Here is a 26,870-nt window from a genome sequence, read left to right as displayed (position 1 = left end):
GGGGGGGGGGGGAGTAGAAGTGATGTTAAAAATCAATTTATATAATTTAGAAGTATATACCAATATTTAATTAGTCATATAATTTATTATTATGCACTAGAATATTATAAGAATACGTTTAAACTTTATAAAAATACAAACGAGTTTACCACTAGTCAATACTATAACCATCTGGGCTACGCCCTAAACGGACGGTTACGCATAACAACTACTCTTTAGCAATTGCAAAACCAGCTAAATTGCATAAATTTTATAAAATCAGTCTATAGCCATATAAAAAAACATAATTCCAAGCATCTTTAGATGGTAATCTTCAAGGTTTCTAAACTGTTATTTATTTATTTATATAACTTATACCGCAGTAAAAAAACACCGAAGTTCTCATAAATTACCATGCTTTACAAAAATGACAATTATTTCAAATAACATTTTTTTAAGTTTTTGTCAGAAAAATAATTTTTTTTTAAAAAAAATAATCAAAATAATCTATTTTTATTTTCAAATTTTTAAAATTTATTTTTTATTTTTAAAATTTAAAATTCTATCATAAAACTCAACCTATTAGTTAACTATATGATTAAAATATATTTTGATCATTTTTTTTATTTAGTACTATTTGTGTGAAAATAAACTTAAAAAACTATCCTTTGAAATTTTTCTTACAAAAGTTGAGAATGATTCACTCTTGTTACCTCTTTAACATGAGTAATTTCATTTTATACAAAACGGGAACGGTATATATAATTCCAAATTAATATCTGCGATTTTACAGCTCATCTTGAAAACAGTGACACCGCCGGCCGAAACCTCCGTTTTGGTGATCGCCTCCGTCTCTTCTTTCTCTCTTCACTCACAGAAGCTAAATCTCAATCTGGTAAATCGATTATGAGCATCAATTGATTGATTGATGATGCTCTAGGGCACACTTTTGTTCCCGTGGAATCTCCTCCTCTCGTTTGGAATCAGGGTTCCAGGTTCCCTTCTTTCTCGTTTGTATCTTCTCAATTCGCCTTTATAAACCCCCTCGTTCAGGTTAATTATCGCTTAATTGCAACGGAATCCGAAAGTTTCGTCCTTTTTTATCCAAAGATTCGAACTTGTTTTTCTCTCTCTTCGATTTGGATTAGTTTTTCAAGATTGCTATGTGGCTTTGACTTTATTGATTGCTCTGCCTTTCTCCAGTGGCAGGATATGCTAGAGAAAGTCTCTGTTGATTTACTTTGTTTGAGTTAAGTCATGGCTCGTAAAGGAAGCCATCAGAAGAACGGAGTAGTAGATCACAACCAAAACAAGCCAAAGAAGAAAACTCCCGAGTCTCTGCCTTCTAAAAAGGGACAGGGGAAAGCTAGTGAAGCCGAGAGCGTCCTGAAACAGAGTTGCCAAGATGATGATAAGCACACAAGAGGCAGTGAAACTTCAGAGAGAGACATGGCTTCAGTTAAGGATGTAGATAACCCTGTTGCTTCAGAGACTGATTTAGCTGGAGATGATTGTAACGAGCCTGGCTCTGCAACTACAACCCAAGAGACTAGACATACTCTATTTTATCGTGAACGCATCAACGCTCTTATGAGAACCTTGCTGGATATTCTGAGCACCAACAGCCCCTCTGAGAATATTGGGCTAGCATACAATGCAGCAATCAGGAAACTGAGGATACCCGCTGCTACTGTATCAAGGGAAGTGAATCAGTGGATGGAAAGAAACAGGCCTTTGATAGTTTCTGTCAAGTCACGAGTTTACAAAGCCCGTGACGTTGTTACAAAGAAGATTCGGCTAGCGTGCCCGGTTGTCTTCAGATGGCTTATGCACTTTGGCAGCATTCTTCTTCTCCTATCTCTGGTTTGGTTGGACTGTGCAATCCGAGGCTTTGATTCTTTCATCAGGATGGGGACAGCATCGTTTTTCTCAATCATGTGGTGTGGTGTCTTCTCAGCTTTTTCCATGATCGGCGTGACCAAATTTATATTGATGTCGGTAAGAAACTTAAATATAATTTGCTTATATGTTTACCTTTTTATGCATATGTTGATATTCGATATGATTACAGTTTGCAACTGTTCTGGTGTCGTTGTTCATTGGATTTGTTGTTGGATCCATCACCCTTGCCATTTCTAGTCTGGTTTTCCTGTGGCTCTATGGTAGCTTTTGGACAACGCTGATGTTCCTCTTCTTAGGAGGTAAACTCCTTCCTGTCTCAATCTTGTAGAGGAAACCATACTCTTGAATCATTTTGTCTGATACATTGTGCAATGTTTATTGATACAAAGGTCTGGCATTCATGACGAAGCACGAGCGCATTGCGCTCTTTATCCTCACAGTGTATTCAGTCTACAGTGCATTGGGTTATGTCGGATGGCTAGGCCTTCTTTTGGCTTTTAATCTTGCTTTCATCTCGACCGATGCTCTTATATATTTCTTCAATAACAAAATAAACCAGCAGAGCACAGATGGTGGACCCAGTGATCCCTTAAATGGTTCCTCTTTCGAAAACGGCCCTGGCTTTCCTGGAGACCGTGGCCCAGGAGTCCCGTCGACCAGCGGAACAGACTCTGAGTTAACATCTGAAGGTGAAGTTGCTCGGTTGCTGAATTGTGCTGACCACTACTCAGTTTTGGGCGTACCTCGGTATGGGAACGTTGACATGGCTTATATTAAGCGAGAATATAGAAAGAAGGTAATGTTGTTTGGCTCTCTCTGCCTATATTATTTTCTGGATACTCATAAGCAACAAAGACGTATATTGATTTTATAAGCATTGTGAATGATTTAACAGGCAATGTTGGTACATCCTGATAAGAATATGGGGAATGAGAAAGCAGCCGAAGCTTTTAAGAAACTTCAGAATGCCTATGAGGTACTTGTTTTCTATTTATCATTTCAATTTGTATCTGTGCATCAAGCTCTCCCCATCTCTGATCTCTCTAGCTGGCCTTTAGGTGTTGCTTGATTCTATAAAACGGAAGTCATATGACGATGAGTTAAAGAGAGAGGAACTACTCAACTGCTTTCGAAGGTTTCAGAATTCTTCTCAAAGGGTATGTTTTATTCTTGTCTTGCTGTTATTTCATTCTGAAGTACACCATTGTTGCTCAAAGTGTCATTTTCTCTCTCCCTCTCCTTTTTATTAAGAACCAGGACACTCGGGGACACGGTTTTGGAAGCTCAGAAGGCGAAGGAGATGAAGCGTTGAGAGAGTGTAGACAAATAGCGTGTAAAAAATGTGGCAATTTCCATGCCTGGTTTCTAACAAAGAAATCAAAATCTAGAGCAAGATGGTGCCAGGTTCTTTTCCAATTCTTCATCTTCATCTTAGAGATGATTTATATTTACATCAATGATGAACCTGCTTTTGTATCTCAAGGATTGTAAGGACTTTCATCAAGCAAAAGATGGAGATGGTTGGGTTGAACAGTCTTCACAGCACGTCTTGTTCGGGTTGATTCAAAAGGTATTCAATACCAAAAAAAAAAAGAGTTTTCGTTTCAGCTTTGGTATTGAAAAAGATTTGAGAATAGAAATAGACACCGTGCTGCTGGTTGATCCACAAGATGACTAGATTGACGTAGTTTCTCATAGTCATGTGAAAGGTTTGTTGTTGTAACGCAGGTTGATCTGCCGCGTGCTTACGTTTGCGCAGACAGCAAAGTATATGAAGCTTCTGAGTGGTATATCTGTCAGGTACCCCCAAAAAATGCTTTTGGCATTCCATAAGAGATTCCCTTGGTTTTGTTACGGAAGGATTGAATTTTTCTGCTTTTGTTTGAATTTTTGGAAGGGAATGAGATGTCCTGCGAACACACACAAGCCGAGTTTCCATGTGAACACAAACGTGACAGGTGCGAAACGAGGAGGAACAAGTGGTTCATCAGGGCAAAGAGGAAACCAGAGAATGCCAAATGCAAACATGGATGAAACAATGACGGAGGAAGAGTTCTACGAGTGGTTGCAGAACGCCGCACAAGCCGGTATGTTTGATAGTGCCGCCGAGAGCCCTACTTCTGCAGCTGCGAGTAATACTAGTGGTAGTAGCAGCAAGAAGAAGAAAAAGGGAAAGAAGCAATGGTGAAAGAAAACAGAGCAACTGTTGTTTGATACTATTATATAAGATGGTGGAAATTTTGTCCACCCTTTTTTTCTTCTCAGAAACTAAACTTTTACTTTTAAAACTTTTAGTTCATACAGAGAAAAAGCTCTCAACAGAATCTGATTGATAGATTCAAGTTTATTGTCTTTTACGGAAAATTCAGTTCAACAATCCCAAATTTAAATTAAAAAAAAAAAGTCTCCTAAACCATTAAGGCAATAAGAATGAGTTTCAGAGAAGGATGATAATGACTCAGATAACTGGCCCCTTTAGGGTTATTGTTGAAGAGGAAGTTTCTTGAGAAGAACGGCTTCTTTGAGCTTACGACCTAGAGCAAAAGCCAATGGTGGAGGCACTGCATTTCCAATCTGCCTATGTTTGTCTAGTATCTTCCCTGCAAACTCATAGCTATCCGGAAACCCCTGCACCATTGTTTATATACCAATCAGTTACTATATATATCCAAAACACTCAACATAACATCTGAAACATCTTTCCATCCATACAGACAAATGCTTTGCCATCTCCACAGTTTTTACTGATGCACAGAAGAGTTTTTATTATTACCTGAGATCGGGCGCATTCACGGACAGAAATAATCCTGTCTTGTTCAGGATGGAAGCACATTCCAACCATACCCATTGGCCGAGGATCGGTGATGGAAGTTGCAAAGCTTCCTTCCATGTCTAATCTCCCAAAGATTCCTTTCCACCCGTTGTGAGTCTTAGCTTTGTTTCTCAGCCAGGCTGGAATCATATCTACCATCTTCCCACTTGATAACTTAATCTGTATTAATTACATTATAAAGCAAAGCATTTAAGTTTGTCTCTATTTTACAGTTGATGAGTTCCTTTTAGTTCCCCTAAGCTAGTTAGGATGATGCATAAGACTGACCTTTTTTTTTTTGAGATTTTGGAGGTCACGCCAATCAGCACCTGGAGTCTTTGGTATATTTTTACACCGGATGAGGTTTGTTTCATCCATCTCTTTGCATATATGATCAGTGAGAACAAACATGTTTCCTCTTATCTTCTTTTGGAACCAAGAGACTGGATCAGCTCCATACTACAAGACACAAAAAAAAAATGATTCGATATATGTATCATAAATATATTTTTTTCATGATGTGTTATATCTATCATACATACCTCTCTGTTGGTCTCTGATTCACCATTTTCTATAGGTGGAAGATCGTTAATGGTGTCTTTCACAGTGATTGAGCGGAAAGGTGCACCATATTGAGTACTACGAACAGCAGCATAGTGTGATCTTTTGGATAGTTTTATTTTCAACTCTGGAGTACCAAAGACATGCATAGGCTCAGGCCATTCTGGAAGAACTTCTCCTGGTGCAGCTGCCCAAATAAAAGCTCTTTTGCGAGATTGAGAAACTCCATATGCACCTGCCTCCAACACTCCAAACCTCACCTGGAAAACACTTCCATTGTTAAACAGATGCTGAGTTCAACTTCACAGACTTTGTAAGTGGACATGCCAACTTCTACTAAATAGTAATCAAGTGTTGAACATAAAGAGAATGTGACTAACTAATAGCCAATATTTTTAAAATTGGACTGGAAATTGAACCGGATAAATATTTGGGTCATATTTTAATATGCTTCGATCAGATCGAATTTGGTTCACAAAAAATATATAAATACTAATTTTGTTATATAAATGTAAAAGTAATTTTAGTAAATATAATATATAGTTAAAATATGAATAAATATCAAATATAGAACACTGAAATATTAACTAGTATTTTTGTTAATTCAGTTCATGAATTTTTGATAATCTTAATAGTTTTTATCCAGTTGAATAATTTTAAAACCCAACACAGTATCTGATCGATTCATGGCCGAACTTAGTTGAATCATCAGGTTCGCCCGGTTTTGAAAACACTACTAATAGCACTAGGATGTTTTTACCTGGTAACCCATTTCAAGAAGAGAAGCCAGAGTGAGTTTAAATGTCTGCCCTCCATTGAATGACACAAAGTTCCTCACGTTCTCCAGAAGAAAATACCTTGGCCGGAAATACTCAGCAAAGGACAAGAATGCTAGTATCATTTCACGCTGAACTTTACTCCAAGAGCCTTCCTGGAACCTGTTCATACCAGAGAATCCCTGCAAAATTGAAGCAGTTTAATAGTCACTTCTTTAACAAAGACTATATAGACAAAATATAGCAGCAATATTGAAAAATAAATACTTGGCATGGAGGTCCTCCGTTGATGAAATCCACTTGACCAGGCAATGGCAGAGCAAGCTTCTGTTCTTCATCAAGTTTAGCTGCAAGTTCATTTGCCTCTGTAGTAGAGAGACACTCATCTTTATCTCCACATTTTTCCATTATAGCCCTGCCGATAATTAATCTCAAACAACTCATCACAAACACAAGATATAAACCTTCATCTTAAGAGTAAGTTTTTTTTATCTTGTTAACCATTTTTACCTAAGAATCACATTGCAGTTGTTAACAAAAACCGTTGACTCAGGATGGTTTTGTTTGAAAGCCTGCCCTGCTGGCTCTTCATACTCAATAGCCCACTTTGTTTCAGATACACCTTGTGTGCATAAAGCATACAAATGAATCAAACTTGCTCAAATACATAAAAGTGTTGACTTGAGACAATACATACCTGACTGTTCCAGTCCCTTAGACAGGCCACCACAACCAGCAAAGATATCAAGTGTCGCTAGACGCATCTCCTTAGGTAACTCATCATAATCAGTTTCACCCTCTATTCCCTCCCCCTTTAGCTTTCTAAGAAGTGTATCGTCTTTAATGCTAGAGAACTTTGGTTTGATATGGACAGGCATCTGTTACAAGACAGTTTATAGTATCACTTCAACTTTGTATTGAATAAAACAATAATAGGCCTGTTCTTTTCGCAAATGCTGGCGACTAGCAGCGGCAACTGAAAATTACCCCTTTACCATCGGAAATATAGCGCCGGTGAGACAACCGAAACTTCCTTTTTCAGTCGCAGCGGCAAAACGCAGTAACTAAATCTGACGCTGAAAATATCGGCGGCAGCATCATCCCCTTTTTTCATCGTTGCGGCAAGCCGCAATAAATAAGTTTACTTTCAAGAGCGTTCATCTTGACTCCGTCAAAGTGTGATTTTGTTGCCGCGACTGCTAGTCGCAGCGGCAATGAAAAGAACAGGCTTAATGTTAACAAGCTAGTTATATATATACCTGATAGAGAGAGTCTCTAGAAGAGTCATAGAAAAGTTCACAGAAGAAGATATTGTCTAATGTTAGATAGTCATTGCTTAAGGGCATATCATGTTTCTTCCTTACTTCACATTTGCCTTCAAAAGCCCCTGGAGGGAGATTATATACGTCCTCACTGTAATACACCTATAACAAATTGCAAAAAAAGAAAACGAGAAAAGATTATAAGCAAAACCAACATAGTAACCTCCTTTACATCAAACATCATTACATAAGAGGTAGTTCTTAGTACTTACTTCTTGGATGTCTGAAGTAAAAGCCTTATCTGGAGACATATCTTCTGGCCTATAAAATCTCCTCACTATAACCTCAAATAAATCATTTAATGACGATACCTTTGAGACAACTACTTTTAGTAGTTGACAGACGACGAAGGATTTTGAATCAACGTTCGTCTCAAACTTTTTTTCCTCTTCCGGTTTATAGAAAAATTTATGGTTGACATATGCATAATCCTCCATGCAATAATCAACCCCGTTGAAGACAAACCTGGTCTTTTTTGCATTGAGCTTGGGTTTTGACCGTTCATTTTTCTCCTCCCTCATCTTACACGAAGTGCAGGATCCTGAACCACTACTTATGTCGTCGTTGGGTTGAAGACTAAAGAAACCCCCTCTCACAGGTGAATATAAGCATTTGCAGAAATATTCTGCCGGCAAGTGTTGTGCTTTTCTCTCTTCTGCTCGTGCTCGGTCAAGCTCATCCGCAGCGTTGTTCTCTTTCCTATACTGATGTCCCCATGGTTTTGATCGAATCTCGAAACTGACTGTTCCTTTTATGTCCTTAAGCTGAACAGTCATGCATGCATTGGTCAGGAATAGTTCCCTCTCGTTAGCAGCGTTCCCTAGAACAGTCTCGGATCCTCTTTGTAGGTGTCTTCCATGTAGCATTTTGCAGTGATCTGAACTTTCGAACATGTACTCCACAAAGTAGATGACCGAAGTTTCATTGACTTCCAAGAGGACAGCACCACCTACAGCCACTACCTCTCCTCCAACGAGGGCTTGTTGATAGAGAGGCTCACCAGCAGATGTTCTTCCTAGAATATCACCTTCCCATCTTGTTTCCATGACCGAAGGTTCCTCTACATCATTTTCTTCTTCGTTTTGTCTCTCCTCTTGAACCTTTTCCTTGCCATTTTCTGCACCAATGGCCTCAAATTCTGAGTAATACTGTCCCCAAATTCTATCAACCAGGTGAGTTTTTGTTGCTTGCATAGCACTCCTCTTGGATGCCACATATCCCTTACCTATCCTTAGTTTCCTCTTCGGTTTCTTTGGCAATATTTTATTCTTGGGTTTCTTTGGCAATATTTTCCTCCTCTTCTTGATTGCCCATTTTGTGTGGTGTCTTTCCTCCATTTTACTTGCAAGACCAGTAATAAATGCACACTTTTTGAGTTCCTTTTTAGGGTGTTTTGCAAAAATCTGCAAAATAACTTTCCCATGGAGGACCAAATATCTCTCCACAGCTGAGGGATCAGAAGAAATGTAAGCTTTATTATCATTTTTTTGCAACTGGGACACTCTTTTGATGACATCTCTAAATGAAAGCCTAGCCATTCTAGCTTGCTTCACCAGCAAGGAAATAATGCTGAACGCAACCCTTGCTGTTTTCAGTATAGGTTCATGCCAAGGGGCGTATTGCGTTGATGGCTTCCCAAGTCGATACCTGCATGCATATACCTGATACGTCAGCAATTGGAAAGAAAAACGAACAGTACAAAAAGGTGCTAGGTTGGTTGCATGGAAACCAAAACACAAATGGACAGGCACTAATGATCACTTAGGGAAAAAAACACACACGCACGCTAATTATGATCACTTAATTAAACTCTTAAGTTACTAAATTAACAAAATATTTTAACATTTATTAAATATTTAGTTATTGTGTTTTTCATCTACTTCTAGTTTTTAACTTTAGGTTACAGTATAAAGTAGGGGTATTAATTTGGACTAGGAAAAAAACCTCTCACTAATAAGTAATAACTTAATTAAACATTTAAGTTACTACAATAATCAAATAAATCATGTTTTATAAATATTTAGTTAGTATGTTTCTCATGTACTTAAGTTTAATTTTTCTAGGTTAGAGATTATAACGAGAGTGTTAATCGAATTGGAAATATAAAAAAAATCACATCACATTATGATTTATCTAGACTTTAAAATTAGTAATACAACAAAATAATCCTCAATATTTCTTACATATGTATTTACTAGGTGACTCTTCCGTGCTCATACACGTATATAAAAATTTCTAAAATTGATTAATTTTCTTCTTTTATTTGCTTATAATTTTTTATATAATTTATATACACGAAAATAAATAAAACTTATTTCATATAGACATGACATTTTGGATATATTAGACTGCATTTAAATATCCATTTTTGAAAATAAATTGGAAATTTTTTTTTTGGAGTTGCATATTGAACATAACCGACACATTTTTTTGAAAGTTCATGCACACATATCAATATATACAAAAAGAAATCATACAAATTATTATATATTCATTTTCAACTACTGGTTAGTTTTAAGTAATTTTTAATTTAAATATATCAAAATAATTGGAAATTATTCTAAATAATAATATTTTTATCTTAATTAGACATCTAATTTTATTGCAATAATTTGGATTGTTTGCGTTAAATTGCATATATTTTATCTCAAAATTAACTTTGTTGTTTTCTAATTAGGCTAAATTTATACGGATTATTTTGTATTTCATTTTGTTTTGATTTTATTTTAAAAGTTTTAAAAATATTTTGTATAGTTTAATATATATTATTTTGAAAAGAAAATCTAAAATTGTGATCAATATGAACTTTCATATAAAAAACTTGATCATTAATCTTTTAATAGTTCATATGATATAAATTATTTATAAAATAACTAAATTGTAATAGTTTTTTTTTTTTATAGATTCTAAGTCATTTTGTAATTTGTAATTATTAGAAGAAAACAAAGTATATTTTGAATAATATTAAGTATAAGGATTGGTATTGGTTTAGTTGTTATATTTCAGGTATATTTGATTGCATCAATTTTTAAAATTGAGTCATAAATATCTTTGTTTTTTGTTATACTAAGATAAGATTAATTTTAATTACATTTGGATTAAATATATTTTTAAAACTTATATATTTGTTATCTGCTGTTTGGATAAAAATAAGAAAAAATATAGTGTTATGATATTTATTTGGAGTTGTATAAGAAATGCTAACCGCTGATATTCTAAAAATATATTGTTCAATTAATTTTTTAAAACTTCATGATATTCAAAATTGAATAAATTTGATTCCTTTAATTTAGGTATGATCAAGCCACAGTAATAATTTTAATTTCAAAGTTTGAATATTTATTTAGTTTAAAGTTAAATATAATACAGACAATTATTTTTTAAAATATGATATTAGATGTTTATGCCATTAAAATATTTTTATATCTTTCTAATTATAGGATCAAAAATATTTTATGGTAAAATACTATTCTTTTTCAATTCAATCTCACATTTTGAATTATGAAAAAGAAGGTTTTATAGATAAATCAAATTATTTATTGTTTATAGATGTTTAATTTTATGTTTGTTTTGGGAAAATATAGGAAAATAAAACAAAGAAGTTTTCTGAAAAAAATATATGTTTTTATATTAAAATTATATATATATATATATATATATTATGGATATTTCCTTTTCTTATTTATGTGAATTTTTAAGGAAAAGGTTTCCAAATTAGAAACAATACAATTTTCAGTAATATCAATTATGTAGAAATTTTAAATCATGAGGGATAACTTTGTAATTGACCATTTTAAGAATTAACTTGAGAGAGATACATATGAAACTGTTTTCTCATATAATATTATAGAAATTACATTTCTCATGTACTTTTTGTATAAATTTTCTTGGTTAATATAAATTTAGGGTGCTAATTAATGTAAAAACATACTAATACAGCTAAATTCTATGGTTTTTAAGTTGCTATACAAAACTACAAAATAAACACTAACTCTTCTTAATGTTTTAAATAATAATATACTTTCTCTAGTATAAAATTTCTTTATGAAACTTAGAAAACTTGGGGGTACGTAAGAGCTTCCCCATCTCAAGGACGAGGGAGGAGGATGCTCAAAGTAATATAATAGAAAGCTTACCAGGCCACATTTGTACGTATTGAAATCGATACCATTGATGAATCATACTCAATCATCCATTCCTTTATTTGATTGAGGTATATGGGGATCCCTTTACAATCATGGGACTGCGTAGAGATGTCAGAGCCATCAAGACAAAACCAGCTACTTCCATCATCCTCAGCCAGCAAACCAGCTCCAAAGATAGTTTCATCCGTAGGCCTCATCATAGGAAGAAGCTCGAGGGATATCAACCTTGTTTCAGAGTTGTACAGAGCCCAATTGTGAACAATCCTACGAGGCTGGTTGACCACATGGCCATTAGAAGATTCTTCTTCCATCTTGAATAAAAAATACAAGAATTTCTTTAGAATATGTAAAAGATTTTGGCTAAAACACACAAGAAATGACCCACATATGTATAAACTGAAAATGGAATTGGATATTTTGTTTATATTTTTATTTGACTATATATTAAGTAGAATATATATAAAAATGATTTTGTCTAAAAATGGAGGGTATTATATAGAAAACAATCTTTGACTTCTCACAATGAGATGTATATTCATAATCCTTTTATTTATCTACAACATTAACCTTTATTATTTTTAAAATTGAAAATATAATTCCTTTAAAAAAACAAAAATTTCTCTAAATTCCACCAAATCAAAACTATATTAACTTTTCGTTAATTAAAAATATATTTTGATGTGAAAAGTAACAAATATTATTTTTTACATAATTTATAACAAAATCACATTTTGACTAAGAAAATAGCATAACAGGGCACAAGAAAGTATTATCAGCAAGCAAGAAAAGAAAGAGAAGAAGCAATGGCGAAAACGCAGAGCAGTGTTGTTTCATACAATTTCAACACGGTGAAAAGCTTGTACCATTACAAAAAATGAAATTAAACTTGAGTTTGATAGTTTATATTCATACATAGCAAAAGCTTGAACTGTTTTTTACTAGTAAGAAAAACAAATTTATAAAGCATTAATAAAGCTTCACTTTCAGTGGATTTTTATTGTCAAATTGCACGAAACTAATTTAGTGTGGTTCATTCATCTTAGTCTCTACCTATCAGTAAATTTAGTGTTACGTAGGAAAGGAGATATTTGTAGATTCTTCGAGATATATGATCATGTGGGTTAGATTGATGTTTTGATACTTGCCTCCCAAGGCTGCTCTATATTTCCGTTTTAATGTAAGCGAGTAACATGCACGAAACATTCTAATTGGTGATTAGTTTTATTAGAAAAAGGAAAGAGCAAAAATCAACTTGAAGCGAGTCTATAAAAGCAAACCCTACGCGGAGAGAGTGTGACTCGTTTCTTCTCCACAACGCAACATAAAAAACTTATAGACTCAAAAACCTCTCTCGACTTAGGGTTTAGTTTCATCAGAATGGTGAAAAGCGGAAGAGGAGGCACTAAGAGAAAGATCGATAAGATGGAAAAGATCCCGAAGAGAGAGTATCGCGCGACTACTTTCTCCAAACGCTGTTCCGGACTCCACAGCAAAGCCGCGCAGCTCTGTCTACTCGCCGACGCGCAAATAGCCATCTTGGCCACTCCTCCTTCTTCGCAGTCCAACGTCTCTTTCTTCTCCTTTGGTCACTCTTCCGTGGATGCCGTCGTGAATGCTTATCTCACGGGACAGCGTCTCGCTCCTGTTCGGGAAGAGCCGATGGAGGAGGACATTGGTGTATTGATGGCTCGCAAGGAACTAGGGTTAGAGCTGTGGTGGGAGAAGGAGAGTCTTTGTGAATCGAAGGATCCTCGAGAGTTGATGGACGCTGTCAAGGCCATGGAGAGGATGTTGAGTAAACTGCGTTCTGGAGACTTTGTTAGTGATGAAGAAGACCTGATCAAGAGCAACGTCGTTTTACACCAAGGAACTCAAGAACCGGATGATGATTTACCTCATGAGGGTTTTGACAAGAGACCAGTGAAGAGCAAGATCAGATACTCGCTATTTGTGATAGTTTCTGTGCCACGGACAAAAACATAAACGGTTTAAGTGGAGGCTTGGATGTGTACAATCAAGAGATGGATATTGATGAACTGATAGATTGGACGACTTTTGAAAGTTCAGTATTCGATGATGGTGTCTTGGATAGTACTCAAGAGCTTGCAGGAATAAATTCAACGAACTTTGAAGCTGCTGCTCATGATGTCTCCACGAATCCAAATCCTCCCATCTATAACTACTATCATGAAGGTGTTGAAGACGAAGCTTTGGTGTTTCAGAACAAAGCTGCTAATGATGTTTCAGAACAAAGCTGCTAATGATGTCTCCAAGTTTATTTTAGTAACTTGTGATTGTTTTCTTTATGTAATAACTTCCACGTTTGTGTGTAAGAGACTAGGAGTAGAGATTGGTTCGGTTGATTCTTAACTTTGAGAACTGTCTTAACAATGTAATGAAGGGCCCGGTTTTATCTTGATCATGCCTTCATTATTGTGGAAATTGATTGAAATCAAACCGGTTCAGCTTCTGTTTGGATTAATAATGATAAAATTTTCAGTTCATATGTTTTTGTATTTACAGTTTCAAAGTACATATTTTTTTGGAGAAAAAGGAAATGAAATCTTTAATCAACTTATGGCTGATCTTATCTTCTTATATAGAAACGATGTGTAGTACCATTCATAACAAAACCAAATGGTACAACTGAACCGGCCGGTTCATGGTTTATTAAGAAAAACCAAGCCCTCGTCTTTATTCGAAAAACTTTTCTGTTTTCTTCTCTGTTAAGAAGAAAGAAAGAGATCAGTTTTGGAATCTCACTCATCTCCGAGAAAATGGTTGCTCGAAAATTCGTCATCCTCCACGATGATTCGAGCTTTGAAATCGATTACAATACAGAAGATGGTCTTGAGGTCTCTCTCTCTATCTTTTTCTTTCTTTCTTACAATACATAATTAATGTCCGAATCAAATTACGTTTATTTTCCGACATTAAGTGATGAATGGCTTTTTGTCTGTGCAGGTTCTACAGTATCAGATTTTCTCCCTCACTTTTGTTCCTCCTGATGAGCAAAAGGTACTTTCTTTTATTCTAAATCTATGGATGGAATTTTCTGTTATCTAAATTTGGTCAATCGATAGATCGTGGCGGAAAGTGATGATCGAGTGTTGTCTGAAGAGACTGACCTCGCTTCTATATCCGATAAGCTTCGACTGCTCTCAATCGGAGGAAGCTCTGAGGAGGAGAAGAAGTCAGAAGAAACCTCTGGTGAGAACGAGCAATCTAACGCGGAGATGGTGAGATCGGACGAAGAGTTTGCACGGATGTTGCAGGTTTTGGTTCAAACTCTGTATTTGTGAACTGATTGATGATGATGATGAAGTGAGTTTTGGATTTTGGTGATAACAGGCGGAAGAAGAGGCGATGATGCTTCAACAGTTTGTTGCTCAACAAGACAACGGCGAATTCGAGAGGAGAATAAGGCCTTATGTCACCCAAGTCCTCATGGTGATAGAGACTACTAGTCTTCTTTGATTCTTATTTTTTTAATCTTTTCTACTTGAAGTTTGAGTGTGTTTTTTTTTGTTTATGTGTTGATGATGTATGATTGTAATTTTTTTTTTTAATGGTTTCAGTATGAAGATCCTGTTCGTCAAGAAGCTGCTCGAAAGACTGTTCCTAAAGACGAGCTCGAGGAGAAAGCTTTGGTTTCTCTCGCCAAGGTTTGACCTTTATATTCACTGATTAATAGAAACTATAATTGAGTTATAGGTTTTAGGTTGAGCTTATGTGAGATTTTTAGCTTATTCAATTTCAAAGTTTGTAACAAACATATAGGAGGGGAATTTCGAGCCATCGAAAGAGGAAATAAACTACGCTTTCCTGCTTCAGCTCCTTTTCTGGTTCAAAAGATCCTTCAGGTTTTCTCTAAGCTCCCTTATTCTTGCCCTTTTTGAACTTCTCAGTTCTCAGAGAAGCTGTAAAGTTGAAAAAAGAACACCAGAAAGTTTACATCTCGTTGAGCTTAAAAAAGATTACGTTTCTGTTGTTGCTTGGGTGATAATGCAGTTGGGTAAATGAACCTCCTTGTGACTATTGTGGCAACAAAACCATAGGCCAGGGGATGGGAACCCCACTTACCTCTGAGCTTGCTTATGGAGCAAATCGAGTTGAACTATATCGGTACGTGAACTACCTTTGCAACTCTATTATTGTATTCACGGCCTTAATCAGTCACATTTTAATCTAAATTACTCGATTTCTTACAGTGCTTTGATTATCTTCTATTGTCAAACTCTAGTTTCGACTTACTAGTTTTGCTGTTTCACTGTATAACTTATACAGCTGTACCTCGTGTCCAACGATAACTCGGTTCCCTCGGTACAATGATCCGCTAAAGGTAACTAAATAGCTTGTACATTTGAATATATATATATATATATATAAATATGAAGTTGATTTCATTTACTGGTTTCATTGTTTCCTTCCATGTTCATGCAGCTTGTAGAAACAAAGAGAGGTCGTTGCGGGGAGTGGGCCAACTGCTTTACCCTATACTGCCGCACGTTTGGCTATGATTCTCGCTTGGTATTTTGCTAACTAACATCTGTCTCTTCTCACAAAAAAATGCTTTTATGTTTGTAATGTGCTTTTTATAATTATATTTCTATTCATTTACAGATTCTGGACTTCACTGATCATGTCTGGACCGAATGCTTTTCTCACTCATTGGGAAGGTAAACTTATTTTGATGAATTATAAAATTAGAACATCCTAAATCAAAATTCTAACGAGTGATTTGTCTATATGCAGATGGATCCATCTTGACCCTTGTGAAGGAGTGTATGACAAACCCATGCTATATGAGAAAGGGTAACTTTCCTTCCTTGCCAAGTTACCTTCTCTTTACTGCCATATTCTCAACAACATCTTTACCTTTCAGATGGGGTAAAAAATTGAACTATGTAATCGCCATTTCCAAGGACGGGGTGTGTGATGTCACTAAGCGATATACAAAGAAATGGAACGAGGTAAAAGCTACAAAAAGAAAAAAAAACAATGAATCACTAAACAGCATTTACAATCCTCACACATGGTTTTGCTTTAGGTTTTGTCTAGACGAACTCTCACGACCGAACCATCTCTGCAAGCTGTTCTTCGAACCCTGACACGTGAAAGGAGAGCCACGTCCCGGCTTTTATCCGCGCTTGAACTCCGAGACAAAAACGAGCAGGAAGAGCTCGAGAGAAACCTCCATTCCCCAGACGACGCATCGGTTTCTCTACCCGGAAGGCAAAGTGGTGACAAGGAATGGCGCATTCAGAGATCAGAGTTCGGTTCAGACGGGATCACCTCTTCGTCTTGCTCAGTTCGCACGTGCGTTGATGAACACGTGACCAACATATACGACTCGTTCTTCCCTATCCTGGCCCTGTTCGTTGAGGATGGTTTACCTGTGGCAAGAGCTGTTGAGGTTCTTAACGTGATCAAGCAAGTCCTTGTGGAGCTGAAGAACGCGTCTTTTAAAACCAGGAAGGCTCTCTTGAGTTTGGATTCGTTCCCAGAGCAGTTTTTGCCAGCGATGGAAGGGCTTCTTCTCGCTCTTTCTTTGAAGAGCGAGAAAGACACAGACGGTAAAAGTCTCACAGTATACTTGGCGGGTAACCCTACAAAGACGGCTATAGCATTGCCGGTTGCATTGGACGCTTTGAAGGAACTGGTCACTGACCTCAGCAAACGCCAGAACTTGAGCAAAGATTCACTGTCGTTTCCGTTTCTGAAACAGAACAGGGTGTGTTCTGGTTCGGTTCTCGCAAGTGGTGAAGAGCTTCCTTCTGGCGTTGTAAGTAAAGTCACTACTATAACTCTCATCTTACTTTAATTTTTGGTTTTTTCCTAAAGAAGCGTATGCACTCGTTGTCTCAGGCAACGGCGGCTTTTGATGGAATCCAAGAGTCAAAATGGGAGGAGCCTAATGGTGCAAAAGGTATGAAAGAAATAAAGAAAGCCTGATTCAGTATTCTGAATTGTGTTAGTTGATATGATGAGAAGTGCTTATCTCTCTATCCTCTTACAGGCTGTTGGATCATGTACAAAACACTCTACAACCAGGTGCAAGAGCTCATAGCATACGAGATCATGTCTGCAAATGATGCCCCAGAGAGAGACCCCAAAGATTGGTAATCCCATCCTTTTAAAGTCTTTAAAACATACACATTTGGGCTGTTAGTCCTCACTGTATTGTTACCCTTTCACAGGGTGCTTGAAGGAAGTAACGACGGTGGATCGACATGGCATGTTATAGACAAGCAGACTAGCCAGGTGTTCGAGGAGCGGTTCCAACGCAAATCCTACAAAATAACATCACCAGGATTCCAAGCAAATCTCTTCAGGTGATACTAGACAGATTGGTTGAGTTTCGTAAAACCACAAATGAGTCTTGAATTGGAGTTAATGTGTGTGTTGCAGGTTCCGGTTTTTGTGTGTAAGAGACGTGAATTCGACCTCCAGACTACAGCTAGGGAGCATCGATCTGTACAAGCGCCACCATTAAATTTAAAAAGATGCACATCAAATGTATAACTAGATATACCATACTCCTTCATCATTGTGTTCACATTCTGCAAAATGGTGGGAGAACCATTGGCCTTTGTTGTTTTAATGTGGCAAGTGAAAAGCTATTGTTATTGCTAAGGAACAACTTCATGAGACTCTGTCTATGTACTCTGTTTCATAAGACCATATAAAAGCTCTTGTACTCTGTTTCGGCTCTGTTCTCATTTTCTGTCAGTAACGATAATATAAAGAATGCCAGCTTGTCTCTCGTCCATGTACTACTCTGTTTCTGTCAATAACGACGACATATAAAGAGAATGGTCTTAATGGGCTTTAGAGAACTCAGGAGAGAGTTACCAGTTGCTCCTCTGTTTCGTCTTATTTCTCTGAATAGGTCAGACAAAGGAAGAGCCTTTCTATCTCTATCTATGGCGGATGCTCACGGAGATGATCTAGCTGAATCGCTACAGAGTCTGTTCACGAATGTATCATCCATGGTGAAATCCGAGCTCCAGGTGAATTAAAAATTCAAACTTTATATTTGTGTGTGTTTTGCAGATGTGTGATTGAGTTTGGTGGTTCGTTTGGAATAGGGAACGAACAATCAGATGGATCTGTTGGAGAAGATGAATGTGAGAGTTGCGGCGGAGTACGATGATTTGGGTGACGTGGCGGCTGGGCTCAGAGTTTTTGCGGAGCAGATGAAGTTGAAAAGTGGCGGCTTTGATGAGTTCGTGGGACAGATGGACGCGATAGAGAAACAAGTGTCGGAGTTTGAAGCTGTCGTCTCTGTTCTTGATCGCTATGTCTCTGTCCTCGAATCCAAACTTCGAGCCTGAGTAACGTCATCATCGTCTCTCTAATAATTCTGGTACAGATTTGATTCACCATTGTAACAATTATCATCATCATCATCCTTTATTTTTTTGTGTGGCTTTTTTCTTCTCTCAAACGTTTACTGAGATTAATGGTGATCGAAATGTAACGCAATGCTATCTGAATTTTATCAACCTTTGAACCTAAAATAGGAAAGACTCGTCTCCATTCATTTTAAGTTAAACCAAACTGTTAATTTTGGATTTTGGTTAACTATACGAAACTGCCTTAATTTGATTAATCTAGTTCACAGTCAGTGTCTTGAAACAAACTAGTTGTTGTTTCTAAAGCTCTATGTTGTCTCTTGTTTCTGTTTTGTCATTGACGTTCCAAATTTACAAACACATACTAGGTACGATCACAGAGAAAGTGTTTAGGATTAAAAGTATGTTGATAGATGATTAAGGATGGACACGAATGACTTATAATAAAAAGAAATATTTATTTTATTAATAACATTTAAACTCAAAGATATTATAAAGTACTTAAGAGAATGATTTAGCTCACTCCGTTCATTTGGCTTACATCACTTCACACTCTAAACCTCTTTATTTTGTAGAATAATTTTTAAATATCTAATATCTTACATTACACACCACACATGTCATTACACACTACATAGTTAGTGTTGACTATTCTCGTTAATATATGTCGTAATTTTATTAATAACGTTCAAACTCAAATATATTATAAAGGACTTGAGAGACTCTTTATGATTTAGCTCACTCAGTTCATTTGGTTTGCGTCACAACACATTCTAAACCTCTTTATTTTGTAGAATAGTTTATTTGATATCTTACATTATACACCACATATGTCATATCTTACATTACACACTACAGAGTTGGTATTGACTATTCTCGCTAATATATGTCGTACATAGTTTATGTTTTTTTTCTTTTGCTAAAATCGTACATAGTTTATGTTGACATAGATAATATCATAATTGGAAAAGATGACATGTGAAATAAAATGAAAGAAAACAGAAAAAAATAATGGTAATATAATGGTAGAAAATTTGAAAGAAGGCGTAAACCGTCGATTTTGAATTCAAGTCCTATGAAAAACGATGTTATTGTTTGGCTAGAAGAAAATAGAATCATGTTTAGGTCTCATTAGGAAATTTAGAGCAAGTTAGTTATCGTTGCTACTTTTAATTGAAAATTTAGAATTGGTTGAGTTTCGGCCCTAGTTTAGAAAAAAAAAAAAAAAAACAGAAAACGAACTTGATATAACAAGTATGTGACTGACTTAGGTCTATTTGGTCGGTTTCTTTGAGCTAGCTCCACAAGGCAGTTTTAAATTGGCTAGAAAAGTAGCTTAGTTTCGTTAAAAAAAAAAAAAAAAAAAAAATAAGCAACTTAATATCAAAGTTCGAAATTTCATATATTTCTTTAATTAATTTCAGTATAACTGTTGTCCAAAAAAAAAAAAAACTAAAAGTCAGTTCCATCTGTATATCAAATTCTGTTAGGAAAAATATTTAGTTATCAAATTATTTAATATTTTATTGGTTAAAAAGGCTCTGGCCTTGGGAGATAGTCACGAGCAAAGCTAGTTAGCTCGTCTCCTTAATATTTGTAATTCATCGCTCGCTCTCTCTCTCTCTCTCTCTCAAATTCGCTCAACAAAGCAAGCTGCTTTAAATCGATCTTCCCTGGTCTGGTTTCTAACTGTAAGTTTTGCTATTCCTTCTTCAATGTTTTTATAGATCTCAGAGTATATCATCTCCTCCGTTAAATTCTTGTATGTAACCTTTCAAAGCTCATACTAATCATCAGTGTATTGTTTTCTCTTTTATTTTTGGCAGTCCTTTGTGCTCTTCTGGACGTATCCTTTTAATCTCAATATCTGGTGGTCAAACTAAGTTTTATACTAATGTGAAAAAAAAAAGTAAATCGCAGGTTTTGATTAGCTGTACACGAAAGAACATCTAGTGTCGGTGAAATTGATAACTTTGTTTAGACATCATCACTCATCTCTGTTTCCTTGAGGATGGCTTAGATTTGCTTACGACTTGGTGCATATTTTCTGAGAGATATTCAGCTGCAAACGAGGATGGATGGTGGAAACAAGAGAGAAGAAGAAGTTAGTTATTAGTTTGTGAGTTTGGTTTTTGCCAGCCTCTCTTAAGTAACTTTATAGATTGGAGAATGTGTTTCTGTCTCCCTTTTGTTAACAACAGATTAAGAAACTGTCTTGCTTTTATTGTTTCCAACTCACTTGAGATTACATCAGCTATGAAGCTTTTTGATTCTCAATCGTCTCCTTAAGTATATCTGAATATGCATACTGAGATGAAATAGGTCAAAGTAGACAAAATAGAACTGGAGGTATATCCAAGTTCAAAAGTACGACAATGCAAGACCACTCGAGTATCTCAGTTACTAACTGAATTGTAAAGATTTAAACTATCAAAACTTTAAGATCATTAAACATTTTCTCTCAACGAGCTTTCTGTAACACCCATCCTGAAGAGTGGGTTTCACAGAGGTCGTGCATCACCTGCGCAAAACCAATAGAGAATCAGACTAAAACCAAACTTTGCTTACTTTTATAACATTAAAAGTGAAAGAGAGCTAAAAGTAAAAACCTTTTGGTATTCATTATTGGTGATTTCACGTCCAAGTATGCTCCTGCCTGCTGCAAACACATCAGCTTTCATAATCTTCGCTCCAGGTGGATTCCCAAGTAAAAGATTGATCACCACGTCCCTGATGGTAAAAAAACAAAGACATTACAGCTTCAACATAAAGAACAAAAAATTTTAATGGCAACATAAAGATAGTGTTAACAGATTGATGCAAAAAAAAAAAAAAAAAAGAACCTGAGTGGATCATATTCTGGATGGTCTTGAGACGACTTGGAGACAAAAGAGCCGTGAATATCAACAGTCACTTCACTGATAACGACTTTGAGCTCTTCTTGGTAAGAATCTACAGCTAACGCCACCTGTTGCGCCATCCCTGAATCAACTCTCGGATTATTCGAAGTAGCAACCGCAAGATCCCTAAGTCTCTGGCAAATCGTCTCGTAGCTGCAAACTTTCTGCGTCTGAAACACCTTCTTCAAGGCCTTTGGTATCGCCCTCTTGATCTCATCAGGCATTTTCTGTCTAGGGACACGAGGTATAGCACTTCTCGAACTTCCTCCTACCTCAGAGACCGTTGCTGCTGCGACCTCTTGTTTAGCCGTAACAGCTGAAGGATTATTTTTTCCTGCAGCATTCCTCAAGCTACTATCACCACCTCTACCTTTACCTCCTTGTATTATCTTTGGCGTTAACTTCTCTTCCATACCCTTCCAAAAACTTGCTTGCTCCTCTGCAATCTTCTTGTGGGATTTGATGAAGGAGACATCGGTGGGCTCTCTGAACTTCCAATCACATAGCAAAGGCCTTTCTTTGGCGTATACATTCAACATAGGTTTGATCTTGTCGATATAGCGACTTGCTTTAACTTCGGAGTACTTTATAGTTAGACGCTGGCTGAAAAGGGATAGGACATAGTCTCTGAAGCCTTCCAAGCCGTCTAGCTTTAGTAGCTTGGTTTTGGGAGTCCATAGGCCTTGAACTAGACAGGCGTATTGTTGGAGGACTTTTAAGAACTCCTCGTCTGATAACTCTGGGGCGTAGTGCTTAAGAACACTGTATCGAAATAGCGGTGGTCCATGTTTCTGGCAGAGCAACGTTTGCAGACGTTCTTCAAGCGGTAGGGAGGCCAACAACCTGAAAGCAGAAGACTATGTTATAAAAGAGCTTGCAAATGTTGACTCGCTTGACACATGAGACTGCACCTTTTCGATAAACTTTTTGACTCAGAGTTTCTGCTGTTATCTCCACGGCACAGTGAGTTGATATAAGCATCCCTTCAATGGATAGAAACAGAGTTTAAGGTGAGCAGAAAAAAAAACACATATTGCATCAAGAGAACAGTGAAAAGGAAGAGATCATACGGGGTCATGTTGAAGTCTATTGAAGAGTTGCCATTAGCCATCATTCCGCTAAGGTATCTGGAGCAATATTCGGATTGAAGTCCATGATACTTGAGTGAAACCCACTTCTAAAAGAAAGAAGAAAGAGAGTGAGGCATAAGTTTACCAAACCATATCTAACAACAATCAGAGTAACAGAAAAGATCATACTTCTTCAGGAACTGGTTTCTGATCCGTTGAAGCCTGTGCTCCCTTGTTCTGCCACATAGTAATTAGACTCAAGATTAGAATCATGTAAACGGTGGCATAAGTAGCCAAATCCATACCTGTCTTTTTGAAGTTCCGGCAGATTCTTCGGGAGCTTCAGCTAGATTCTTTTTGGAAGAAAGATACTGCATAGATGGTCGGAGCTGAACAACAGCATGAACAGGGTTCAAATGTAACTGCAAGTCAAACAAGTCCAAATTCAATAAGGTATCACAGGAATGTTGTTATCAAAGCTTCGAAAAGAGAGAAGACAATAATAATACCTTATCACCTGAAAGAACACCAACGGCATAATCCAACGTAGGAGGCTGCTTCCATGTTGTTGTCAATGTCTACCAAAAACAACAAAAGGCAAAATGAAGTTGCTTCAAAAAAAAAGATTAAACTTGAATTCTAACCTTGGATGAACTAGAATCTGACCTGTTTAGTCATACGTAGTTTACTTCCAACGTCAGGGTCGTAGTTGCTCGAATGAACATCCATGGACAAATCAATTTCCACCTGGGAGGTAGAAGGATTCACTCTAACCTTTAAAGACACATAAACAAACAAAACATTAGAACATTAAAAATGTAGAAGGTAGTACAAAACAGAAGAATGAGTAACACTCACTTCTTCACACCGTTCATCCATTTCGTAAGCACGCCAAGACGGTCTTAGAGGATATTGTAGAACATAAAGCTGTGACATCATTAAACAAAAGATTAAGCCAAAAATCATATAAATTTGAAGAATCTAATCATATAGCACTACTAACCTTAGTGTTGGCATCAATAGAGGGATTAAAGAAAACGTCAATTTCACGAACAACAACGTCATCTTCTTCCTTCTCCTTCTCCTCCTCCTGATGATGATGATCTTCCTCCATCAACTCAACCTCCGTAGTCTCCGGCTCCTTGTCCACTTTCGAATCAATCTCCATCTTAACAGCTCCATTGAAGACCTCAGGCTCGACCTTAGGGTGGTCAGAGACTTTCGTGGCATCAACGTCGTGCTCACTCTTGCTCACGGACTCGGTTTGTGAAGACGGCTCAGCTTTCTCCGAAGCAGTTGGTTCGGGTTTAGGTTTGGGTTTGGGCTTTCCGGCACGACCAGGTGCAAACCTCCTGGCTTTGGGGACCTCTTTTGGTTTGTCTTCGTCATCAAAGTCCATTCCTTTTTCTATGAATTAAAGATTTTCGATTAGACTGTGGATTCCGACCAAACTCAAAACGTTATTACAGCCTCGATATGTGGGAAAAGATTGAAACTTTTTCACATCGCTAACGAAACCCAGTATTCATGAATCATAATCGATAAAATCTTGGAACTGAAACTAATCTTAAGAGAAGCGGAACTTGGGGAGAAAGAACCTGGTGATCAGTTAGGAGAAAGAGGACGTCTTGTAGATCCTCCGAGCAAGTGAAATCGGCGAGGGGTGGCGTTATAGGTTTGCCGAGAACAGGAAGAAAAAGTAAAAAAAAAAAAAAAACCCGTTGGGGAGGTTCGAAACGGTGACTTGTTGGGTGGTAAGGGAAGCGAATTTATCCAACTGTGCCGCAGACATCATTAGGGTTTTTTGGAAATTATAATATATAAAGGTATTCTAAGGGAATCACATTTGTATATTGAGTGTATTTTAACAATTAAAATAAATTACGTGAAAATATTTGTATATCAAATATTGTATATCTATGTCTTGCAAAAATCGGTTTTTGTCTACTATAGTTAACAATAAGATACTTGTGCATATTCAATCCTGAATCAAATGTATGGTTGACAAAAATATATATTATCCCAAGATGTGATATTTATTTGGACTCGATAGCCAAAGTTAAATGCATTGCATACCCCAAAAACACACATATCACTATTTTTACCCTCTTCTAGTTAGTATTAAGAATTATACTCTCAAGTAGATAAAGAAAGAGAGCTATCGATTTCACCTTTTAAAGAACACATGCGCATAAGTTTCAAAAATAAAAGAACATATGCACATAATATATATGTAGCCCAAATCTCAGATCAAAATTATTAAACAGTTTTCTTCAAAATTTGTTTTTCTAGTTAAATTTTCTGGACAAAATCAGAATAATTCAACTAAATTTATAAAAGCCTGAGTTTTCTGCCACTAAAAACGTTGGCAACTAGGCAACTAGTGAATCCAAAACCACAGCAAAAATATTCCAACTTTGGCTTAGACCCACACAAATTAAAAAAATGACTTTTTAAGTGTATATATATATATACTAGTGGTAAGCGCCGGGGTTCGTGTGTTTTATTTTTACATGAATTTACAATTCATTTTATGGTCTTAGTAAAGAAAATATGTTCAAAAATATGAAAACAGAAATTTGTTGAAAGAAAATTATATATTTTCTGGTCCAGTGGTTAACGACCGTAATGTATTAATTTGTTTTGAAATTGCTTATTTCAAAGTGTAATAGCATAAGTGGTTGTGACTAATTGATTCAATAAAAGTAGAGTAAAAAATTGATAGTCGTTACATAGTTAATTTAATTAAAATTTAAACATAAAGTAAATTTGATGTTTTATTTAAACGTATATAATGAATTTTTTATATATATTCTTCTTATTTGATTTTGGTAAGAAACCTATTCTGACAATAGAACATATTAGGAAATGAGAAAAATATTTTTTTTTGAAAATTAAAACGAAAATTAAAAAAAAACAGTATGTAAATAAAACTAAAAATTGGAACATAAGAAACTCCTTTATAAATTGTAATAATTCTGAAATATATATGACTTTTCTTATATATGGAACAACTTTTATCGGTACGAAGTCATTGATCAATGCAGCAAAAATAGAAAATATGATCGCAAATAAGAGAGCATAGATAGTTTCCATTGCTGACTTCAAACCGCTATTGTTGTAATTTATTTATGGACATTTATAAGTAGCCATTTTGATTAATTTGAAAATTTACTATTGTAGTTGCTATTTGTGTCGAGGCGGTTGCTCTTTTAAAAAAAGTGAGATATGATTGCATCATGGTAGAAGACAAATAATGTATTTTTTGTTGTTAAGAACATAAAGGCTACTTTATCGATGCATTATTTGAAGCTATAAAGTTTTTATTATAAGAGTCCATAACAATTTATAAAGATCTATAAATATTTTATAAAAGTTAATAAATCATTTGTACAGTTTATAAATCATTTATAGACTAATCTGAGATTAGCATAAAGTTTTGAGAAGTACCCTTCAAAATCAGTTATATGTAATAAATCCTTATAAAATGACAGTGGTGAACGCATCTCTCTTTTATTCTCTCTGATTGCATTAGCCTTAATAAATATTCTATATTCCATTTTTTCAAGCTCCTTCTCTCCCGAACGCTTCAGTGTCCACATTGTAGGTGACTATGGTCCATGAATTCCAACGGTCATCTTTGGCCAAGGTCCGCATCAATGGCCTTCCTTGCAGCTTTCACCGCCTGGTTGATATCTTCAGTGTCGCCTTCAGCTACGTTCACAATGACTTTCCATGTGCGTCGATCAAGAGTCGGGAACGTCTTACTTAAACTCCCAATCCAAAACCAAACGTTAGTGCTCATGGAACTTAATTGTCAAAAGTCAAAATTTTCCTTTGTTATTCCGATGTTTATGAATGAAAACATTACTCACCAGAAGCAGAGTCGACGAAGTTCCCATCTATGAGGAGCTGTGTGTAAGAAACTTGAACCGACATGCTTATTCTTCAGCTGCAAATGAGGTTCCAACTATCCATACCATCTTAATTTCATTGTAACTGTATCTCCCTGCAAACCAATATGTTTTAATACATCATAGCCACA

At 36.1% G+C, this 26,870-nt stretch overlaps 6 protein-coding genes and 1 long non-coding RNA gene across 9 annotated transcripts; 5 read left to right on the top strand and 2 right to left on the bottom strand.

The window, feature by feature from the left end:
• The first annotated feature begins 739 nt into the window (after positions 1-739).
• On the top strand, positions 740-4,249 carry LOC106306900. 2 transcript variants are annotated; one of them, XM_013743687.1, is made up of 10 exons: positions 740-974; positions 1,183-1,977; positions 2,051-2,180; positions 2,271-2,677; positions 2,777-2,857; positions 2,940-3,038; positions 3,139-3,285; positions 3,365-3,451; positions 3,610-3,681; positions 3,779-4,249. In XM_013743687.1, the coding sequence occupies exons 2-10, from the start codon at positions 1,237-1,239 to the stop codon at positions 4,067-4,069; spliced, it is 2,055 nt and encodes a 684-aa protein (XP_013599141.1). In that variant the 5' UTR covers positions 740-974; positions 1,183-1,236; the 3' UTR covers positions 4,070-4,249. The 2 variants fall into 2 exon arrangements, with proteins under 2 accessions (XP_013599141.1, XP_013599140.1); XM_013743686.1 differs by having other exon boundaries at positions 741-974; positions 3,133-3,285.
• Positions 4,250-4,362: 113 nt separating this feature from the next.
• LOC106303172 (DNA (cytosine-5)-methyltransferase 1-like) lies at positions 4,363-11,808 on the bottom strand. The gene is made up of 11 exons (XM_013739510.1): positions 11,489-11,808; positions 7,565-8,999; positions 7,290-7,454; positions 6,728-6,908; positions 6,541-6,652; positions 6,298-6,445; positions 6,015-6,212; positions 5,236-5,514; positions 4,982-5,152; positions 4,655-4,873; positions 4,363-4,509 (listed from the first exon to the last, which is right to left on the bottom strand). The coding sequence occupies exons 1-11, from the start codon at positions 11,806-11,808 to the stop codon at positions 4,363-4,365; spliced, it is 3,375 nt and encodes a 1,124-aa protein (XP_013594964.1).
• A 1,066-nt stretch (positions 11,809-12,874) lies between these two features.
• On the top strand, positions 12,875-13,758 carry LOC106303171 (agamous-like MADS-box protein AGL97). The gene is given in 2 exon segments (XM_013739509.1): positions 12,875-13,411; positions 13,414-13,758. Coding segments are annotated over 2 exon segments (882 nt in total).
• A 445-nt stretch (positions 13,759-14,203) lies between these two features.
• Positions 14,204-18,205, top strand: LOC106306515 (peptide-N(4)-(N-acetyl-beta-glucosaminyl)asparagine amidase). The gene is made up of 17 exons (XM_013743160.1): positions 14,204-14,352; positions 14,462-14,515; positions 14,581-14,772; positions 14,849-14,947; positions 15,076-15,162; positions 15,278-15,360; positions 15,509-15,622; positions 15,785-15,839; positions 15,941-16,027; positions 16,121-16,176; positions 16,253-16,312; positions 16,383-16,470; positions 16,548-17,282; positions 17,366-17,426; positions 17,517-17,619; positions 17,698-17,832; positions 17,909-18,205. The coding sequence occupies exons 1-17, from the start codon at positions 14,275-14,277 to the stop codon at positions 17,991-17,993; spliced, it is 2,172 nt and encodes a 723-aa protein (XP_013598614.1). The 5' UTR covers positions 14,204-14,274; the 3' UTR covers positions 17,994-18,205.
• A 34-nt stretch (positions 18,206-18,239) lies between these two features.
• Positions 18,240-19,028, top strand: LOC106306516 (biogenesis of lysosome-related organelles complex 1 subunit 2-like). 2 transcript variants are annotated; one of them, XM_013743163.1, is made up of 3 exons: positions 18,240-18,510; positions 18,589-18,844; positions 18,884-19,028. In XM_013743163.1, the coding sequence occupies exons 1-2, from the start codon at positions 18,313-18,315 to the stop codon at positions 18,832-18,834; spliced, it is 444 nt and encodes a 147-aa protein (XP_013598617.1). In that variant the 5' UTR covers positions 18,240-18,312; the 3' UTR covers positions 18,835-18,844; positions 18,884-19,028. The 2 variants fall into 2 exon arrangements, with proteins under 2 accessions (XP_013598617.1, XP_013598616.1); XM_013743162.1 differs by having other exon boundaries at positions 18,589-19,028.
• Positions 19,029-20,397: 1,369 nt separating this feature from the next.
• Positions 20,398-21,127, top strand: LOC106306996. The gene is made up of 2 exons (XR_001263239.1): positions 20,398-20,546; positions 20,682-21,127. It is a non-coding gene; the product is annotated as an uncharacterized LOC106306996 (long non-coding RNA).
• Positions 21,128-21,189: 62 nt separating this feature from the next.
• Positions 21,190-24,545, bottom strand: LOC106306994 (DNA-directed RNA polymerase III subunit RPC5). Its single transcript, XM_013743821.1, has 12 exons — positions 24,424-24,545; positions 23,829-24,232; positions 23,684-23,752; positions 23,492-23,599; positions 23,335-23,403; positions 23,131-23,247; positions 23,015-23,062; positions 22,826-22,932; positions 22,667-22,738; positions 21,699-22,598; positions 21,465-21,585; positions 21,190-21,376 (listed from the first exon to the last, which is right to left on the bottom strand). The coding sequence occupies exons 2-12, from the start codon at positions 24,222-24,224 to the stop codon at positions 21,317-21,319; spliced, it is 2,067 nt and encodes a 688-aa protein (XP_013599275.1). The 5' UTR covers positions 24,225-24,232; positions 24,424-24,545; the 3' UTR covers positions 21,190-21,316.
• Positions 24,546-26,870: the final 2,325 nt, after the last annotated feature.

This window comes from Brassica oleracea, chromosome C7 (genome assembly GCF_000695525.1).
Source record: "Brassica oleracea var. oleracea cultivar TO1000 chromosome C7, BOL, whole genome shotgun sequence".
NCBI lineage: Eukaryota > Viridiplantae > Streptophyta > Magnoliopsida > Brassicales > Brassicaceae > Brassica > Brassica oleracea.
This window is presented reverse-complemented; position numbering and strand designations above follow the sequence as displayed.